At 48.1% G+C, this 20,701-nt stretch overlaps 2 protein-coding genes across 5 annotated transcripts in view; both read left to right on the forward strand.

Moving 5' to 3' along the window:
• Nucleotides 1-11,316, forward strand: part of R3HDM2 (R3H domain containing 2) — a 44,422-nt gene extending 33,106 nt beyond the window's left edge. Inside the window, exons 17-22 of one of the 2 annotated variants that reach the window (XM_007467676.1) lie at nucleotides 982-1,082; nucleotides 6,329-6,498; nucleotides 7,503-7,650; nucleotides 8,830-8,927; nucleotides 9,278-9,362; nucleotides 10,265-11,316. In XM_007467676.1, coding sequence (XP_007467738.1) covers nucleotides 982-1,082; nucleotides 6,329-6,498; nucleotides 7,503-7,650; nucleotides 8,830-8,927; nucleotides 9,278-9,362; nucleotides 10,265-10,605 — 943 coding nt within the window. In that variant the 3' untranslated portion in view covers nucleotides 10,606-11,316. The remainder of the gene's footprint in view (nucleotides 1-981; nucleotides 1,083-6,328; nucleotides 6,499-7,502; nucleotides 7,651-8,829; nucleotides 8,928-9,277; nucleotides 9,363-10,264) is intronic. The other variant, XM_007467677.1, reaches the window with a different exon arrangement.
• Nucleotides 11,317-13,347: 2,031 nt separating this feature from the next.
• On the forward strand, nucleotides 13,348-19,599 carry STAC3 (SH3 and cysteine rich domain 3). 3 transcript variants are annotated; one of them, XM_007467678.1, is made up of 12 exons: nucleotides 13,348-13,549; nucleotides 14,294-14,354; nucleotides 14,617-14,878; nucleotides 15,122-15,219; nucleotides 15,433-15,505; nucleotides 16,387-16,484; nucleotides 17,850-17,916; nucleotides 18,099-18,148; nucleotides 18,432-18,517; nucleotides 18,702-18,753; nucleotides 18,844-18,981; nucleotides 19,160-19,599. In XM_007467678.1, the coding sequence occupies exons 2-12, from the start codon at nucleotides 14,295-14,297 to the stop codon at nucleotides 19,262-19,264; spliced, it is 1,089 nt and encodes a 362-aa protein (XP_007467740.1). In that variant the 5' UTR covers nucleotides 13,348-13,549; nucleotide 14,294; the 3' UTR covers nucleotides 19,265-19,599. The 3 variants fall into 3 exon arrangements, with proteins under 3 accessions (XP_007467740.1, XP_007467741.1, XP_007467742.1); XM_007467679.1 differs by lacking the exon at nucleotides 14,294-14,354; XM_007467680.1 differs by lacking the exons at nucleotides 14,294-14,354; nucleotides 14,617-14,878; nucleotides 15,122-15,219.
• The last annotated feature ends 1,102 nt before the right edge of the window (nucleotides 19,600-20,701 follow it).

Below are 20,701 nucleotides of genomic sequence, written 5' to 3' on the forward strand. Positions count from 1 at the left end.
GCTTCGGAGACAGAGGCTTTATAATTTCCCCCATTTTTTGTTTTTCTAATCAGTGGGGTTCAGAACTATGAGATAGAGACTGCTTATTATTTTAAAAAAGCAATTTGGAGTATACATATGTAAATTTCTCTGTGAACCTCTATATCCATGGATGAATCTGAGATAGCCTATTTCTCTATTTATATATATCTTAGTATAGCTCATAGCTAACAGAATTTTAGAGGTAGAAGTTACCTTAGAAATGTTTAAATATTTAGACATTTCTAAGTGTCTAATAGTCCACTCCCCTTGTTCTATTTTTCTCCCTTCTTTTATAAATGAGGAAATTCCAACTAAGGATGTTAAGAAACTTACCCAAAGTCACAGAACTAGTTAGTAGAAGCAGAGCTGGGACTAGAACTCAAGTCTGGGCCTACCTCGATGTATTTCTATGTCTCTCTCAGTGTCCACATTTCTGTCTTTTTATGTGTATGTCTCCACGTTGTCTTGAGTTTTGTGAGACTTTTCCCCATTTGTCTTTAGTTGACTATATATGTTTGCCATTGAGAAAACATCCTAAATCTCCTTAGTTATTTTTTGCCCATCTCTCTCTAGCACTTTAGCCCTGTGTGTCTGTCTCTGGCATTCTCTTCGTGTTTCTGCTGTGTTTCTCAGAGAGAGAGAGAGAGAGAGAGAGAGAGAGTGTGTGTGTTTGTGTGCACGCACACGTGTATGTGGCTTCTACACTGTTGGGAAGAGCATGTGTTACATTCCATCTGTAGCGCTGATTAGCTTCCTAATTGAAAGATGATCAAGTACAAATATATATAATTAACTTTGAACTGATGAGTGATTTTAGAAATTGCATGGCAAATTGGTCTGGGAATGGCTTGGAGCTGCCTTGACTTCCCACAGGGGAGGCCCAGGAAGCAACAGCTGTCTGCCAGGAGTTGCGTTCCTCCCTCTACTGCTTTACCACTCTTCTATTCTCCATCTCCCCAGCCCTTCTGTGGGGTTTCTGCAACCTCCTGGCTCTGAGCAGTACCAGATGCCTCAGTCTCCCTCTCCCTGCAGTCCACCACAGATGCCACAGCAGTACTCAGGTAAGAGGATAAAGAATTGAGGGGTCTTGGGCACTGGTGAGAGCAAACACTGCTGAGGACTTGTGCTTTAGAGCTGGGAAGGACAAAGAGAGTTCAGGGATTGGCTCTGTCCCCAACTGTGACCCCATCATGAGGGAAGACCAAAGTCCTAGCTGGCTGGTGTTTTCCAGAGGTGCTGAAATTGACCCCTCAAGAAGTGAGGTTGGTTGCCTGATCCCTATCCCTGGGGAGTCACATGTCGATTGAGTTCCTTGTTTTCTCTCCCTCTCCCTCTCCCTCTTTGCTGAATCCAGCACTACACTCACCACTCACATGCCTTTGAGACACAGAGTGCTTACTTCTGTCTGTTGCACTCATTCTTCATGTAAACAGCTTTGCTTTTCTCTTGGGAGTGTGAAGGAGGCTGATAAAATGCTTTTAAAATCATATCTTAGATTTGTTTAGTGGTTTTTCATATGTGCTCGCATACACCGTGTCATTTTCCTTCTCACCACAACTTAGTGAAGAGGAAATTTAAGGCTCAAAGAAAATAAATGACTTGCCTAAGATCACAGTCCTAGAGCTTGAACTTGGATCTTTTCACTTTCTGTAACCCATGCTACATCCTCAGTAACACATTTTCAACAGGTTTCTGTACTCTATTCCTTTCCCTCCAGTAGGAAATAAATGGATATCATGTTAAATAGCTAAAGGCCTTCTTTGGAGGAGCCAGTTATACCAGGTGAATAGACTTATGCCTTTCAGCCTCTCACTATCTGTCTTTGCCAAGAACTCCCCCAATACACCAAGTACAACTGCTCCTGTTTGTTTCCCTTTCACCCAACCCTGACATATCATTACGCTGTAGTTAAGTAGACTTCATGGGTTCTGGAGGCGAGGAGGTTAAGGTAGCCTCCAGCCATCCCCATGCAGCTCTATTGTGGGAATGTCAGGGTTCCCTCTTCTGGTGAGAAGGAGGTATTTTGCCAATTTTTCTCATTTTAGAAATGGAATATTTTTCACATAAGATTTTCTGTACTCTATGTTAGGTGCTCTGGAGTAGATTCCAGAATTAAGCTTGCTCACAAGACATGATTAGTTCTTACCTTCAATGTAATGACTTCTTCCTTTATCCAGACCAACCATGGATCTCTTACAGGATGAGGTTTTAAAATTCACCAACCTTTACTACCCTTTATTACATTATTGGTCTCTCTAGCTGTTTCTCCTAGTGTCTGCCAGGGGCACTTGACCTTGAAATTCCCAGCGGGGTATGGAAATTATAGAAATCAACTCCAAGAACTGCTGTAGCCTGTGGTGGTGCTTGGCACCTCAGGGCATTTTCTCTCCTGTTTGTTAAAATAAGTGTGTGCGTATGCATATGGGTATACTTGTATGTGAATTTTTGTATATATCTTTAGTGGTATATCAGTATATCTGTTGGGTCTCCGCAGTTATGTCTCTTCATCTGCAAATACAAGATGAATTAGAAACAAATTAAGTGAAAATAATTTTTCAGTACCTACTCTGGACCTAGTGCTGGGTTAATTAAGTAAAATGAAACAGCTATTGTTCTGAAAGTTGGCAGCACTAGAGATCTGGACTGGGATTGGAAGGAGATAATCTAGGCTCTTCCCAAATTAATAGAAATAGACAAAACCCTCTCCATCATCTAATTTCCTTGCTGCTTTAGAATTTTCTGTTTTATTTCCTTTCCTTCTGGCTACCCTGATTGACCCTAGGCTTCTGACTGACCCCTTGTACTTTTCCTAGATGATGGGACCCTCTCTTCCACCCACATCATTTAAGAGACCTATTCACCATAGCATCAATCTTAAAAGTCTTCAGTCCCTGCTCATGGGAATCTAAGAGGAAGTGGAAGAAAAGAAAAAGTGCTTCTTACACCTTCCTTTCCAGTTTTCCCTTTACTGGAAAGATAGAAGGCTTGCACTCCCCACAAGGGCTGCTATGTCACCTTCAGAGGACAGTCACCCACCCTTCTCCTATGTAGCAACATGGTCACTTTTCCAAAAATAAAGGTAGGGATTAGGATTGGCTGTTCCTAGAGCAATTGTTCCAGTTTATTAATACATTTTTGTAGTTGCCCAGTTTACCCCCAGGCCTGGACGTTAATTCCTCCACTATGATATTAGATATAACCATAACCTCAGGAAATATTTTCTTCCCACTAAAATAGTGACTTGCAGGTCCCTTGAGGTTTCTACAGGGATGCTTGTCTGGGGAAGAGGCACACAGACATGAAATGGCAGTGAAACCTATGCACAGACTCTCAACTCACAGTGACACAGCAGCACGGCCAGAGTGAGGTACATACAGAAATAGCTTCTCACCTATTTACTGGCTCATTTTGTAGCTGAGGGCTTTCCAAAGCTGAGACTAACTCTTTTCAATCCCCACTCCCTGAAGATAACCCTCTCCCCAACCTAAAAAATGGAAAACTACAAAGATACTGTAGGATTCTGTCCTGTAATTTGGGAAAGATGCCTGTGAGATTTTATTTCTCTGGACATTCCTTTCCATAGATTTGATTTCAGATGGTAAGGAAGAAGCCTTATCCGTTTTCTACCTCAGCGATTTAAAAAAAAAAGCAAAAACTAAACAAAAGCAATTCTGCCAGACATAAATGTCATCTGTTTATATTTATGCGGTTTGCTCTGCCCAATCGACCTTTCTGCCCAGGTTTAATGATGCCACTTAAAAAGCCATTCACACGTTCCTCTCCTTTCAGAGCTTTCAAGCTGAAATTGATTTCCTTATTCAACTCCTTTCTCCCCCCTTCCCACTCCAACCCAGGCTCCTTCCCCCAATGTGATTATGTGGAAGTGCTGTCACTGGGCAATGCCGTGGGGGGTTTTCGTTTTGGGGGATTTGGGGTTTTTTTTGCCACGTGCATTAAGAAGTAGCCACAGTTCAGCTGCTAATGGATGCCACCAGCTTCTGGCTTGAGGAAGAGAAGCGTAAAAGTCATCTCATCAGCAGAGTAGTGCTCTCTGTCCTCAGCTGAATGAAGGTACAACATTCCAGGCCAGCGGGAGAGGACTCAGTGAGGGGAGGAGCTCAGGAATGAGGCTGCAACTGGGAACCCTGCCTTTGTTTTCCTTGCGATAAGAGAAAATAATATGAGGACTTTGTTCTCTTTCCCCCTCCACTTTAGCCCCCTAGTAGCTCCTTACGGCTACACGTTGGTATTAGAAAGAACTTCTACTGCCTTGCTTATGCCCACACCCTACATACTTACACATCCTCTACCTTTTCCTGGCCCAGGGCAGTAGGCTCAGGTTATAAGCTGCCTTCCAGAAAAGCTATACATTTGATTATTTTTACGTTGGCCCCCTCAGGTAGCAGTGAGTTGCCTGAATAAGATCAGTTGCAGTTTTGTGGGTAAAGAACATCGGAGCAGGTGCAGCTCTTAGGGTGGGGAAATACAATGCCCAGAGCAACTATAGTAAAAAGGGAGTTGTTAAATGCATGACACTTCACAACTGTACAATTTTCCTGTGGCCCTTTTAAAGCCATGCTGATGAATACCCTGTCCTCTTTGGCAGGGGAAGGGGAGAGGTGAGCCTGTCGAGCCTGTCGCTCTGAGTATTTGTGCTGTCTGATTACATGAGCCCTAGAGGATGGGGGTGGGCACAAAGTGGGGAATAGGGTACAACAGATGCTGTGTCTCCTGAGCTGTTCTTTCAGACCTCCCACTGTTTCTTTTCCTTTCCTTTGACCGATGCTACCTGAGAAAAGCAGTCACGCTCACTTCCCAGCATGACTGGTGCCCAGGGCAGAGGCTGCAACATTTCCCAGCACAGGAAGCAGTGCGATGGCGGCAGCAGTGGCAGCCCCAGAGCACTGAGCCATGCAGGCAGCAGCATTGCAGCAGGTTTTCGAGCTAGCGACCCTCAGTTGCATTTCTCTACCACCAGACACACACATGAACTCAGCCTGTCCATCCACAGAAATATGGTCTGGGGGGTCAAGAGCAAAGCCTCATGCTGGACAGTCCCCTGTGGGGCAGCAGAGCTCCTGCTCACCTCTCCCAGCAGAAACTGTCTGTCAGACTGCTTCTCCCTGACCCCTTACCTTGCTTTTCACCATGAGGAAGATTCAGAACTTAATGTTACTCCTCATTGAGCCCTTTCCTTCCCCCAGACTGTGAGAGGGTAAGACTATATCTATGGTTGCCTGGGCTAAAACCTCAGGGCTGTATCCAGTCAGTCACCTTGAACCTGTCAGTAAAACCTTCAGAGAGTCTCACCCTCCCATTCCATTTCTGCTGTCACTGCTCTAATTCATAATCACTTTGTTTTGTTTCAGTAGCCTCCTAACTAGTCTTCTGGTCACTAGTCTCTCCCTCCCTTTAGCCATCTTACATCTTTACATCTTACATCTTTAGCTGGCCACTTGGGTTAGCTCTCTGAAACACAAGTCCTGTTCCCAACACCTACGGGATACAACCCTTACCAGAATGTGCTTCAACCTCTGACACCAGCTATTTGTTTAATGTCTGACTCCCTAATAGACTGTTCATTCCATGGAGGTAGAGACCAGTCTTGTTTGTTTGTTTGTTTGTTTGTTGTATACCCAGTGCCCAGCATAGGAACTGGCACATAGACAAATGTTCAATAAACATTTGTTGAATAAATGTATCTCATCTCCTCCTACTTCCCCTACATAGCCCCTGTGCCTTAGCACCTTGAATTATTTGTCATTTCCTGAGTATGACATACATCTCTATGCCATTCCCTCTACTTGAAATGTTACCGATTCACCCAACCCTTGCCCATTATATCCTGGATCTGGCTTAGTGCAGCTGTGCACATTTATCTTCTCCAGAACAACCAGAGATCTCTGAGTTATCTTCAGCCATTACCAGAAAAGCCTGCACGTGCCCGCAGCCCTGGCCCAAGCCTATGCCCAGACATTTGAGCAGAGTCTGACCTGGGCACTTGGTAATAAGCGACTTTGACAGAAATGAAGCAGTTTTCTGCCAAGCCTGCCAAAGTACCCACCAGCTGAAGCCAGGAGGGCACTGGCATCTTCCACTCAAACTTCCGCTGGTTCGAAGTTTCCACTGGTCTGAGAGAGAGTCAGAGACCAAATCAGCAACTATCTCAGACTCCTGGCAGGACACAGTTTAAGTGACCCTGAAGGCAGTAGGTGGATTTGCTTACTGGCTTTCCCACTTAGGGTTAGCTGACAGGCCTAAAATGTACTTTGAATGCACAACCAACTGCTTTTTTCCTGCCACCCAGGAGTGTCACCTTCTGGACCAGGTGTGGTGGTCATGCAGCTGAATGTCCCTAATGGGCCCCAGCCCCCCCAGAACCCATCCATGGTCCAGTGGAGTCACTGTAAATATTACAGCATGGACCAGCGGGGGCAGAAACCTGGAGACCTGTACAGTCCTGACAGCAGCCCCCAGGTGAGTCCCTGCAACCCAGCTTTGTCTTAGCAGGGAGGTAACCAGATTCTTCTCAGGAAGTAATCTTTGCCATTGACTGAGCCACCTCTGTTACTTGTCTTTCCCTGGGCACTTTTTGGGAAGAAACACAAGAAATAGAGGAGAGCATCTTCTTTCAAGGAACCTAAGATTTAAGGTAGCAGATGGGACACATGCTTGAAAATGCTAAGGGAATACTTAAAACAGTATGTCAAAAAGTGGATGTTAAAATAATACAAACTGGGCTTCCCTGGTGGCACAGTGGTTAAGAATCCGCCTGCCAGTGCAGGGGACACGGGTTCGAGCCCTGGTCCAGGAAGATCCCACATGCCACGGAGCAACTAAGCCTGTGCGCCACAACTACTGAGCCTGCGCTCTAGAGCCTGTGAGCCACAACTACGGAGCACACGTGCCACAACTCCTGAAGCCTACACGCCTAGAGCCCCCGCCATGAGAAGCCTGTACACCGCAACGAAGAGTAGCCCCCACTCGCTGCAACTAGAGAAAGCCCGCGCGCAGCAGTGAAGACCCAACGCAGCCAAAAATAAAATAAATTTTAAAATAATAATAACACAAACTAATTAGGGACTAAGGGGCTAGTTTGAGGGAGCAGTCTTACTTTGACAGAGTTCAGCAAGAGAATTTTCCTGAGAGAGGTGACTTTTTTTGTTGTTTTGAGAGAGGTGACTTTTCTTTGTGTGTGTGTGGTACACGGGCCTCTCACTGTGTGGCCTCTCCGGTTGCGGAGCACAGGCTCGGGACGCGCAGGCTCAGCGGCCATGGCTCACGGGCCCAGCCGCTCCGCGGCATGTGGGATCTTCCCAGACCGGGGCACGAACCCGTGTCCCCTGCATCGGCAGGCGGACTCTCAACCACCGCGCCACCAGGGAAGCCCATGAGAGAGCTGACTTTTAAGCCAAGCCATAGGAATATCCAGAGGGTAATGTTTGGTGTATGTATGATGTGTACTCCTCTCTCTCCCACAGGCCAACACACAAATGAGCAGCAGCCCTGTCACATCTCCTACTCAGTCTCCAGCACCCTCCCCTGTCACCAGCCTCAGCAACGTCTGCACAGGACTCAGTCCCCTTCCTGTCCTCACACAGTTCCCCCGTCCTGGGGGTCCAGCACAGGGTAAGGGGTTAGATAAGGGCTGGTTGCTGTCAAATTCACCGTTCGCATCCCATTCCCAAGTGGGGAGATCGAGAGGGCAGCAACAGGCAGGGAAGCGGTGTGGCTGGTCATCCAACTCTGGCCCTGTTTAGGCCAAAGACACCTGCCCCTCTTTAGTGCTGCCCATAGTTAATTTACTCTAGATCACCGTTAGATTTTTAGTATTTACTTCCAAGTCCCTGGTGACTATGAGCCAGGGAAAAGAAGTTCACTGAACTTTCTAATGAACAACCAAGAGTTGAATCCATCAGTACTGAGTCTGAGGGTTGGGAATATGGGGTGGTGTCAGAAACAGTATTTGTCAGAAACATTATGGATTTAGAAGAGGGAATACTGGATTTGAGTTAAAAAACTTGGGTTCAAATTCTAGTTCTACAGCTAACTAGCTTTGTGATGTTGAGCATGTTACTTAAACTTAAAATGGGACCTCAGTTTCCTAATATATAAAATGAGGTTAATCACACATAAGATGGAAATAATCTTATCTGCTTTCTGCCGTGGCTATCAAAAGCAGTATAAAAATAAAATGAAAATATGGTTTAAAACTTGAGTGCTCTGAAATATAGTATTTATCACCAATAATAGGTAACACATGGTACTTAGTATGTATCAAACATTGCTATAAGTGCTTTACTTATAAGTACTTTACTTTATAGGTGCTATAAGTGTCTTATAGTCATTTAACCTCAGCAGTGCTAATGAGAGGAAAACATACCCAACATCCCATTTTCAGTAACAGCCAGGATTTGAACCTAGGCAGTCTGGCTGTAAGTTTGTGTTCTTGTCCACTGCATTGTATTGCCTCTCATGTGAGTCAGAAACTTGAGCCCTGGGTTTAAGGTGAGAAGAAACTATATGAGAAATAAAAGACAGTCATAAGGGTCTGTAGGTTTCCTCCAGGGCCTTTTGTCTTCAATGGACAGAGCCCTTCTTCAAAGGTGAAGGAACCTAATAACCCCAGCTGAGCCAAGGGGTTTAGGAAGAGAGACAACTCTTAAATCAGTGAGATGGGACTCCTATCATAGAAGAAGTAGGAATAGTATGCATTGTTGCTGTCCATCTCCAAAGCCCCATGAAGTCTCATAAAAGTCTTACCATGTAGTTCAAACTCCCAGAACACCATCTGCTCTTCCTCCCTAGGTGATGGTCACTACTCCCTCTTGGGCCAGCCATTACAGTACAATCTGTCCATCTGCCCTCCCTTGCTCCATGGCCAGTCAACTTACACGGTGCACCAGGTAAGGGTGTCTCCCATCAGCCTTAGGGCCATCAGAGTCCCCTTCTCATCCAGGCCCCTGCTTCTGAGCCATCCACCTCAACTAGCTGGGTGGACAAGAGAGACAACACAGAGAGAATGGACGAAGTGGGAAGAGCCTTTACCCCTCTCCTGTAGTCATTCCTCTCACCCCTTCCCCAGTGCCAAGAGGGAGAGGCTCTTTGTTTCTCAGTGGCCACTCTCTGGCCAATCTGACTGCCTGGTGGGATGGGGTCCTCAAGGTTGGGTACTGCTCCTTAATCTCTCAGACAGACTGGGATGTAAGGCAGTCATTGTTTACCTGGAATGAGAGTTATCTTTTGAATGTTGAAGGGACAGAGTGGATTGAAGCATGGAAACCGGAGCAAGAGGCAAGCACTCAAATCTGCCTCCACTGACCTGGGGACAACAGACGTTGGTGAGTGACAGGATGCTGAATTCCCAAAAGAAGGTGCTTAACCCCTCCAGCCTTGCATTACCAGCCCAGGATGGTGAGAAAAGCCAGCTTAGGGTAGGGAGTCAAAAGAGGACCTTTTCGTACTCAAGAGCAAGGAGAAGCTGGAGAAGTGAGGTGTCTCAGTCCTCCTTACCAAGCCATTCCAAGTCCTAGGGAAGATGAGGGTGAAAATTTGGAACAACACAATGATGGGGCTTGTTGAGCCTGCTATCAACAGACAATCTTGTGGAAGTGGTCCTGCCCCTGATCTAGGATGTCTACCTTTGGTAGTTCTAGACCCAGTTTAGGAGAGGCTTGATAAGAGAATATGGGGGAGTAGCTGTCCTCCTGCAGGCCTTCTGTACTAGGCATAACAAGATCTCTTGGGGTTTCGCCTACTGAAGCAGTTTGCTAAACAAGGTAAGGAATGGAAACTGACTTCCCTAGGTGATAAGAAAGAGGACTCTCCCTGGGCCAGCCTCTGGGAAGGGAATGGAACATATTTCAGACTGAGCTGTTAACTTTGTGAAATAACATAACCAAAAGCCACACTTCCTTCACAGTAATTGCACCCTGTGAGAGAACTGAGGTATAGGTTTCCAGATCTTAAATCTGGGATTCTGATTCCCAGTCTCCTCTTGCCTACATCTCTAGGCTAGGAGAAGAGAAAGTTTCCTTTGTGTCTCCTAGTTGCCCTGATCAGAGTCTGGATGGTAGGGAGTTGGGTTGATTTGGGGAGGGAGGAAAGGGCTAAGTGAGAAAGGCTGGGCTTTTGAGTACACTGTATACAGACTTGGTCAGCTGGATGCTCCTCTGCTGGGCTGCTGGCCAGTCCTTCCTACTCTATACCTCTTACAACCATGTCCTGTCTCCTCCCCTTCCAGTCCTGGGACGGGTGCTGGAGGTGACAGATCTCCCTGAGGGCATCACCCGTACCGAGGCGGACAAACTCTTCACTCAGCTTGCCATGTCTGGCGCCAAGATCCAGTGGCTCAAGGATGCTCAGGGGCTGCCTGGTGGGGGTGTGGGGGACAACGGTGGGACTGCTGAGAATGGCCGCCACTCGGACCTTGCTGCCTTGTACACCATCGTGGCTGTGTTCCCCAGCCCTCTGGCTGCCCAAAATGCCTCCCTTCGCCTCAACAACTCTGTGAGTCGCTTCAAACTTCGAGTGGCCAAAAAGAACTATGACCTGAGGATCCTGGAGCGAGCCAGCTCCCAATAAATGGAGGAGAAGAAAGGACCAGCATGGCAGGGGTGGGGCAGGGTAGAGGGGGTCAAGGGGTCCTGTCAGACCACAGACAGAGGCAGAAGGTAAGGTAAGGTCCACAGACAGACACTAAACTGGAGCCTAAGACAGTAGGGATGAAGATGGAAACAGAGACAGACACTCACACTGGCACTGAACTCTTTCTCACTCCCCTGCCAAGGGTCCCTCTTTTTCCCTGGTTGGCCCCATGTCTGCTTCCCTCTCCTTCCCATCCTCTTCTATGATTTTTTTTATCTCTTCTCTCACCATGAAATTAATTCTTTCATATTTTTTGGTCAGGTAGAATTGGGAGGGTCCCATACTCCCATGTTCTCCTATTTCCTTACCATCCCAAGCTCCCTTTTCTTTTTTGGTCCTTATGAATATATTTATATGGACAGAATTAAGAAAGATGAAATTGATTTCCCCTTTCTCCCACCCCATCTTATCTCCCCAAACCCCACAGAGTTAAAACTTGGGCCTCCCTCCACCCCCCAGAACACTTGTATATTGTTTGTTTGAGGTTTGTGCTGCAGTAACAGACACAGTATTTAATTGCACATACAGATGTTTGCTGGGTATATTCACTGTAAATTTTATTTAATCTGATTTTTTGTTTGTTGGGGGGTTCTTCGGGTGGGGGGGTTGATTTTGTTTTTATATATAAAAAAAAAATCTGTCACTGGACATCAGTCCGTTTTCTGTTGCCACCCTGGTATGAGTGGGGTCGGAGGGATTTGATGCGGGCTGGCTTGGCTTTCTCTGGCATATGCACTCATATCTTCCTAACACTATTCCCTGCATCCTGTCCTACTCCTTACAAATAATTCTGATAAATGGCTGGGTCTGTAATGGGACTCTGCCACTAACTGTGGTTTATCACGCACATCACTCTCAACTCTGGACCTCTGAGTTCTTACCAGTAAAATAAGAGACTTGGACTGACTAGGCGACCTCCGAGGTTCCTTCCACCCTGTTAATTCTGTGATACTCATTTAGGGCCCTGGTAGCTAAGCCAGAGGAGTGTGAGTGACGTCCAAAACTGGGTCGAGATGCTTGCTTCATACCTGTCCATCTCATATTCTGAAAACTCTTCAGGGATGGAAGACTTGGGCCTTTCTTTAATCCCAAAGCCAGAGGATTGGGTTCTACCTGGCAAAAACAGAACCGCATGTTTCTTACAATAAAAGCTACGTCAATTGAACTTGCTGTGCCAAGATGTCATACTATCCAGGTGTGCTTAGCAGTCCCTGTCCTGTGCAGCTGAAGAAAGGTGAAGAGCAGGAGTCACTTGCCTGTAAGATAATAGAGCTTTCCTCTATCTTCCCAAAGCTAGCCCTGTTGTTGTGCAGCCTGTCAGACGAGGGCCATTACACAGCCTTTTGACCCAGACCATCCAGCAGCCCCTTTTCAATGTCACCCACCCCTTAAAGAAAAAAGAACAGTAGGCAGAAGTGACATAGCACATTGCCCTAGAAATCCCTTGTGTCTGGGTAGCAGTATCTCTAGCCAGCCTCCTCTGAAGCTTGTCTGGCCCAACCTCCAGCATAATCCTTTACTTCTTACAGATACAAGGGATAAAGCAGCACGACATTACCACCTCCAAATTGCTCTGCTCTGAGATGGGAGTATCTCCTTTTTCAGCCATGTCACAGCTCAGACTAGGAAAAGGCTGCATCCCTGTGAGATAAGAATGCCAGATACCTCATTGACCCATCATATCATATGCATCAGAGGAAAGAGATGGAATCAGGGAATCAGAATGTTAAAGGAAGCTTGAGGCTTGGCCATCCTACCTCCAAGAGTGCAGTTCCCATGGGAAAGGGGACGTTACTTACAGATGATAAAAACTCCGTGTGTGACAGCTATTGCCTTCTGTCCAATATTAACAAAACAATCTGTACGTGATCATTAGACCCTCACTCCCCCAGAACCCCTCAGATGGAAGTCCCAGCCTGGCCTTTTTTAATAGCTCTTAGAATTCCTTTCACCCTGCGGACAAGATTTTAGAGGAATAGGGGAAAATATTTCTGGGGGCAGCTGGAGGGAACAAAGCAGTACTGCATGTTCTTCACTCCCTTACAGGATAGCAGCAAGGTACCCTTCTAACTGCCCATGGATAAGATAGCAATCTAGTCTGGCTGATAGGAGAGCTCTGAAAATTCAAATGTTCCTTTCTTCACCAGTTTCCAAGCCCTTTCCTTCCTAAAGCTTGGAGGCTAGATCGATGCTTGAGGGTAAAAAAAAAAAAACATGACCACAAGAAGATGGTGGCTGAGAAGTCGAAGGCTAGTTCCTAAAGTAGATCCAGGGAGGGTAGAAATGGAGAGATGTTTGGACCTTGGGAGAAGGATGGAGAAGCCTGTTTATAATTCATCTTCACCTTTAGTCTTTTAAAATCACCCACATGAAGGAATTCCCTGGCGGTCCTGTGGTTAGGACTCCGCGCTTTCACTGCCGAGGGCCCAGGTTCGATCCCTGGATGGGGAACTAAGATCCCACAAGCCACACACACAGGGTGTGACCAAAAAAAAAAAATCACCCATATGAGTATGCGGCATGTCCCTTCCTGAATTTAGCCAATTCTGACCTGCACACCATAGATGAAAAACCAGGCAACAGCAGCTCTGGGGGGATGGGAGGAGTTAGGGTCCAGCCCTCCCCGTGTCCAATTTCTCTGTGTCAGCTGTTGTCGCTCAGCTGTCCACTTTCCTCCAGCCCTGTCATTTCAGCTCTGACACCAAGGCGAGAGGCTAGGAGGTCTACAGACACCGTCTGGGTAGCTGGTGTGAGTACAGAGAGTACTGGGGGGGCTTAGCCCCCAAGGAAGAAGACCAGCCCTCCCCCAGCACCACCGTCAAGATCCCAGGGGCTCCCTCTTTCCTCCACAGGCTGTGGACTGACTTAGGGAATTCCAAACGTAAGTTGCCTCTTCATCCTCTTTCCATTTCCAGGACTGCTCACCCAAGCTTCCCCAATCCATAGTCTATTCAGCTTCTTCATTTCTCTGCTTGTCTGTGAGTAGTTTGGGTTTTAGGAGTAAAATTATTATTATTCTACTCCCGGACAAGAGCTAGGATTAGAGGGTGGGGTGGGGGTGGGATCAGGGGAATGGAGTAGTAAGGGAAGGAAAGACTCATATTACTCTGAAAACTTAAAATAGCTGAGGCCTGAGGCAGGCTGGGAACTAGGCACTGGGCCCCCAGGGCTCAAGAGAGAGAGGAGAACAAATGTCCCCAGCCCATCCCTCCTCGCATGCTTGTGGACAGACGCATTAAACCTCTTGAAAGGGGATCTGGGAAGGTGTGTGTCACATTTCTATCGCCCACAGATTCCCAAGAGAAACAAAGTACCTGTAGGAAAATCCCTAAACCACACAGCTTTGTGCACTGTCTTGGGGGTGTAAACTCGGGGGTTGCCCATCATGGTAGAAGGATGGTTATTGGTTTGAGGAACTGGTTGGGAAGGTCTTTAGTCTGTTGGGCTTTTCTCTGGACTTGCATGGAATCTTTCTGCTCATAAGCCCTATGGAAGGATCTCTGTTTGACCAAATTTCTCCCAAAGCCTCCCCTTCAAGGACCACCCCACTGCAAAGGACAGGAATATGGGAGGGAAGAATGGCAGTCAGGGATTAGATTTCACGGTGGGGTCCAACCTCTTGCAGGATGACAGAAAAGGAGGTGCTGGAGTCCTCCTCCTTCCCAGCAGAGACTCGGCAAAGTGGGGTGAGTCTGGACTTCTGACCACTGGGTGGGGGGAGCTGGGAAACCGCTGCAGCCCTTGAAGAAAAGTGCTTGAATTGATCTCACTTGTATATGACTCATTTATTGTTAAAACGCTAGCTAGCACCCACAGCCCCCGATACCCCCTAATCCTGGGGTGTGCCCCTTGCCCCAGGCTAGAAAAATGTAGTTAGCTTCAGCCTTACCTACTCTAGAAAGCAAGACAGTTCTTTTAACATTGGGTCTCCTTCACTCCCTCCCTCAGCTACAGCGGCTGAAGCAATTATTCAGGAAGGAGTCTACAGGGACAAAGGAGATGGAGCTTCCCCCAGAGCCCCAGGCCAATGGGGAGGCAGTGGGAGCTGGGGGTGGGCCCATCTACTACATCTATGAGGAAGAGGAGGAAGAAGAGGAGGAGGAGCCACCCCCAGAACCTCCTAAGCTTGTTAACGATAAGCCCCACAAATTCAAAGATCATTTCTTCAAGAAGCCCAAGTTCTGTGATGTCTGTGCCCGGATGATTGTGCGTGAGTCATGAAGGGAAGTGGAGAGTGTGATGTGGAAGGCAGGGGGTGGGGGAAAGGGTTTAGGAAAGGAGTATTTGTATATCAGACAGGCTGTGGTAAGATTTGGCTTTAAGAAAATACTATTCCAGACTGAGAGTGTTGGGTCCCAGACAGAAAAAGGACCTAAGAGCTAGACTAGCAGCAGTGGTACAAAGGGGAAGGGAAATCAGGAACCTCACCCAGATGTTCTCCCCATCTCCCAAGTCAACAACAAATTTGGGCTTCGCTGTAAGAACTGCAAAACTAACATCCATGAACACTGTCAGTCCTATGTGGAGATGCAGAGATGCTTCGGCAAGATCGTGAGTAGGCTCTGGGGAGGAAGAAAGTAGAAGGGAGGGGACGTGTTGCCAGCTACCTCCTTGCCGGTCCCTCCTCAAATCATCCCACCCATTTCCCCGCTTTTTTTTCCTCAACCCATCTCTTACTCCAAGAAGGGGTGAATACTCACGGGAGAGATGGGTTCTGGGCCCTACCTTGTTATCTCTAATGCTTTCTCCCATCCAATCCTACAGCCCCCTGGTTTCCGTCGGGCCTATAGCTCCCCTCTCTACAGCAACCAGCAGTACGCTTGTGTCAAAGATCTCTGTAAGTGCCCCATACGGGACCTGAGGGAATGGGCAAGCCTAGAGATGGTTTCAGCACAATCTCCAGATTGGGAAGCCAAATTCTGAAACAGACTCTATTTCCCATGGTTTTCGCTCAATCTAATATTTTAGCCATCTTGGATGCAGGGTCAGTATTCCCCTGTTTTATAACAGAGGGAGATAAGATTTAGCATGGGCTTTGTACAGTAAGAAAGAGACAGATAAGAAAGAGACAGAACCAAGACTGAAACCTTCATCTGCCTGACTTCAAACTCTGCTCTTCATATGCAAAACCATTTCTAAGCATGAAGCAGACTGTCCTCATCCTTGTTAGAGCATAGTGCCACACTCAGGGCCAAACCAAGAGCTGTGGGCATCCTGGGCAGATTCATAATTTGGCAACACTTAAAAGTGTATTTGTTGACAATTTGCTCAAGATTTATTTGGAGGAGAGGCTGATCTCTGTGAGGAGCATGGATGGAGAAAGAAGAACCCACTGGTGGTAGTACCCCAGCTTGCACATGCCACTCAGCGGAACAAAAGCCAGCAGTTAAAGGACCACTCTCCTTAAAAGGAAAATAGTGATTCTGAGCATTCCCCAACTCCCAAGCAACTCATTAGCAGAGTTGTCTTTCCAACATCATATAATGCTCTGCCTGGAAGGAGTGCTGGTAAATATTTTTCTCCATCACATTTCCAGTGATGTCTTTAGAGCTCTTTATAAATTGATGACCCTAGATATACCCAGCTGACACTTTGCTAATTCTAAACACACACGCACCTACTCAGTCCCATCTCTCCCTTACTTAAGAGGTCTCTCTTTCCTCTAAGCCTTTTTCTGCCTCCCCAGTAATGTCTCCTTTCTTCTCCCATTCCAACTAGCTGCTGCCAATCGCAATGACCCTGTGTTTGATACCCTTCGCAGTGGGGTGATCATGGCAAACAAGGAACGGAAGAAGGGACAGGCAGATAAAAAAAATGTGAGCACCCAGTTTTCCTACTGAGGCCTTCCAGAAACCCCATGGAGCAGGTCCTGTCTCCTCTCTGGAAAGCTGACAGAAGTAGGGATCCTCTTCCCCTAAAATTGCACATAACCCAACAGACAAATTTTTGCACGCAATTTTAAAAGGCCTCAGTTTAACAACTCCTGCCATAGCATGTGTTTACTCCAGGAACTCCCTTCTGAAATTGTCAGATAAACCACCATAACTAACTAAAGGCTAGGCCCCAGGGCCCTGGCATTGCCAGGCAACAGAGGAAAAGCTATGCTTTTGGATTTGGAGAGGAGAGCTTGTCATGCCAACTAATCAGAGAATTCTAGAGCCCCCCCAAGGGTCCATGAAGATAATCTGGTCTGACCCATTTATCCTATAGATGAGGAAACTGAGGCACAAAGCTTGTGGCCAAGAGCACCTTCATTTCCTTTTGTAATAGGTTACTAGATTGGTAATACAATAGACATATTCAGTTCAGCAAGGAATTTGTTAGCATATCTTTATATCTTTCTGGACAACAAGGATGGACTAATGTGGATAATGGTTACAGTTAGATGGATTCCTAAAATTAGTTGAATGATAGCACCCAAAGGATTCTGGTCCTTTAGGGAGTTTCCAACTAGAGGGAGATTTCTGATGCTTTATGACATGATTTAGTCCTTAGTCCTCACCTATGGACATTTTTCTCACTGATACAAATGAAGATATAAATGATATATCCCATTAAGTTTGTGGGAAACCTAGGAGGGAAAACTCATACACTGAATAATATATTCAAAAATCTTACAGACTAGAAGAAAGACCAAGAACTAATCATTCAAAATTGTGTAAGGAAAAATACCTAACTGTTCTTGCATCAAAAAATGAAAATCAACTGCACAAAAACAGAACTAGAGCTCTGGCCTCAAAGTAGTTGATATGGAAGTTGGGTGCAAATTAGGGATTTCTTGGAGTGAGCTATGACTTATAAGGCACTATCAATGTGATCTGACTGCTTCCAGAAAGGCTAGCCCACTCGGGTTCTATTCTCTTAAGGGAATTCTAAAAATTGTGCTGCCCATTTTTCTCTTACACACTGTAGTATTTTTAAGGGCAGACATTATAGTAAAGGACATGGATTTTGCAAGGTAGTGAGCTTCCTGTCAACTACATTCAAGCACAAAGCGGGTGGTCACCTGCCATGTTGTTTCAGAGGAAGTCCCTCCATTAGGCAGGTGGTGGACTAGATACTTCTTCCAAGGCTCCTTCCAACACTGAGATCCTATTCTCTAGTTCTCTGGCCTGACTTGAGAGCCAGGGCAAGCATGGGTTTCCAAGACAGAATCTTCCTAACTCTAGTGCCCTCTCCAGTCTCTAGCAGCCATGATGGAAGAGGAGCCAGAGTCTGCCAGACTACAGGAAGGCAAACCCCAGGATGGTGAGTAACACCCACCTCCATCCATAGAGATGGAGGAGGGTCAGGGCTCAGCTGTGGCACAGGAGATGGAGGGCCAAGGATCATGCCAGATTTGGAGGTGAGAGGCCCTGGAACAGAAAGGTAAGGAATTGAGGGCTACACTCCAGAAGCCAGAGACAATTTGTCGGTGTTTCCCATTCCAGGAAACCCTGAAGGGGATAAGAAAGCTGAAAAGAAGACACCTGATGACAAAGTGAGAATATTTTCTCCCTTTGGGGACCCCAGTCCTCTCCCCAACCCAGGTCTGACGCCACTCACGGCCTCAGCAGAAGCTCACACTTATTCCATGGGTTCCAGTCGTTAACCTGTCTTCTCCACCACCTCACACATACACACAGCCAACACATTCCTCTTAGTTCAGGGACATGAAAGAGAGGTGGAATGTAGTGTGTCTAGAAAATACCCCTGGCCTTGCCTCCTGCCTCTCAGTCTGGGACAGAGGCGCCCTGAGACTCCTCACCCCCTTTCACCCCCAGCACAAGCAGCCTGGCTTCCAGCAGTCTCATTACTTTGTGGCTCTCTATCGATTCAAAGCCCTGGAGAAGGATGATCTGGATTTCCCGTGAGAGGCCTTAGGATTGGGGTGGCGGTGTACTGGGAGTGGAGAGGGGAGAGCCCAGCACCCTATGGGAAAGGAAAAGGGGGGACTCAGGCATGGAGCCTATTTGGGGCTGGACCTGGGCACAGCCAAGGGACTGAATGTGTAAGTCCCCTAAATCTCAGAGGCCCCTTCCTTCCTCTCCCAGGCCTGGAGAGAAGATCACAGTCATTGATGACTCCAATGAGGAGTGGTGGCGGGTAAGAGAAATGTCTGAGACTCGGGTGGGACATGGGTTGAGTTTAGAACCAGAGATTGTGAGATTTAATTCCCCCTACCATCTCCTTTAGGGGAAAATAGGGGAGAAGGTCGGATTTTTCCCTCCAAACTTCATCATTCGGGTCCGGTCTGGAGAGCGTGTGCACCGCGTAACAAGATCCTTCGTGGGGAACCGCGAGATAGGGCAGATCACTCTCAAGAAGGACCAGGTAGCTCTGGTGCCCCAACTCAACCCCAGGCCCAGAGGCTTCTCTGCAAACTACACTCCTTGCAGATCTTAACCCATTAATGGGGCTAGATTGGGCCTCCATAACTCTGGACTCCCCTGCTCAGCTCTTCTACTGTTTTCTCTTGACTCCTCTCCTCCCTCATCCCTTAATCCTTTAGATTGTGGTGCAGAAAGGAGATGAAGCCGGTGGCTACGTCAAGGTCTACACCGGCCGCAAGGTGGGGCTGTTTCCCACCGACTTCCTGGAGGAGATTGAGGCGTGAAGACGCCTGCTGGCGGGAGATAACCAAACCCCATTCTGGGCAGGCCCAGTGGAGGTTGGGGAGAAAAGGGGCGAAAGCAACTATACTGCTGGGTGGGGGAGATGGGAAGGCCCGGCGGAACGTGACGGTGCTTCCGGGAGGGACTGGTTCGGGTCCCCCTCCCCCGCCGAGGGCGTCGGATACTTGGTGCCGGGAGCAGCCTCACTCGCAACCCCTCAGGTTCAGCCTTTGAGATCTGGAAAAAGAACGCGTCTCCACTAGGGAGACGGGAGGGGGCATTGAGGCGAACCATCGAATGTTGCGAATTTATTAAAGTTTTGACAAAAGTTAGAAAAGTTTACCGTTTAACTGGGGGCCGAGGGGAGAGGGAGGAGAGAGGGCCTAGGAAGGGGTGGCGAATCTTCCCCAGCTCTCCCCTCACTACCATGGTGGGAGGTGGGGAGACAGATGCGTCCGCCAGGCAAGGCCTCTGTCGTCAGTGAAGAAAGGGGAGCTGGACTGGGGTCACGGCCCCCGCGCCCCTGCTGCTGGGAGCAGGATCGGGTAGCAGGGTAGGTCCCACTAGCTCTTAGTGATTTCGCCGTGGGCAGCCCCTTGCATTTCCGAACCTGGCTCAGTTCCGAGCTAGGCCGCCAGGGGGCGATGCAAGATCTCGGTTGAAGTGCGAGGGACGGGGGTGGGGGGGCGGGGGGGAGAGGAGAGAACCGGAGACACCAAGCCTGAGACCCTGGTCCTGGAAGGGGGTGGGGTGCGTGCCGTCTCCATGGCAACACTTCCTCAAGTCCTCCGGGAACTGAGCGAGCGAGACGGGGGGTGGGGGGTGGGGTGGCTGACCCCTCCCGCGCGGCCCCCGCCCCAGCCCTTGGCGACAGGTACTGAGTGAGAGGGCGCGGGGCAGACAGCTAAGCAGCTCAAGCGGAGACACCCCCCCTGCGGCGCGCCGTATGTAAATTATATTTGCATATGCAAATATGCAAATGTACCAGCCCAGGTCGCGGTGGCAGGTGGCGGGGAGCGGGAAGGTGTAGGAAAGGGAGCTGAAGGAGACGAGGAGTTTAGGGACCTGGGAGCGGACCAGTGAGCGGCAGCCTGGGGTGGCCGCTGGAATGGGGCTGGCTGAGGGTCTTGAGCTAGATGGCGGGTGGGGGAGGGTCAGCCTGGCCAGTCAAGAGATCCTCTTCTCTTCTGCCGGTTGTCAGCCAGGCCTGAGGTTGGCACCGCCTAGCAAGGTTGGCAGCGGGAGCCCGGGCACCATCTGCTGCTGGCGGGGGGAGGGAAGAGTCTCAGCTGGGCTGGGGAAGAGGAGGGCCCGGGACGGGAGCGCCCCCCTTCCTTCCAGAAAGCTGAGGTGTGTTGGGGGTAGGGAAGCACACGAGAAGACTCGCCTCAGAACCTGGTCCGGTTCCCTGTTCCCTTTGCCCTTGACTGATCCGGACG

This window comes from Lipotes vexillifer, unplaced genomic scaffold (assembly GCF_000442215.2).
Source record: "Lipotes vexillifer unplaced genomic scaffold, Lipotes_vexillifer_v1.1 scaffold387, whole genome shotgun sequence".
Classification (NCBI taxonomy): Eukaryota; Metazoa; Chordata; class Mammalia; order Artiodactyla; family Lipotidae; genus Lipotes; species Lipotes vexillifer.

What these genes read in the sequence shown, in the direction of transcription:
- STAC3 (XM_007467678.1), top strand. Translation starts at nt 14,295, where the DNA reads ATGACAGAAAAGGAGGTGCTGGAGTCCTCCTCCTTCCCAGCAGAGACT. An exon ending in AGAAGACACCTGATGACAAA is followed by an intron (nt 18,149 to 18,431) that starts GTGAGAATATTT and finishes TTTCACCCCCAG; the next exon opens with CACAAGCAGCCTGGCTTCCA. An exon ending in TCACTCTCAAGAAGGACCAG is followed by an intron (nt 18,982 to 19,159) that starts GTAGCTCTGGTG and finishes TTAATCCTTTAG; the next exon opens with ATTGTGGTGCAGAAAGGAGA.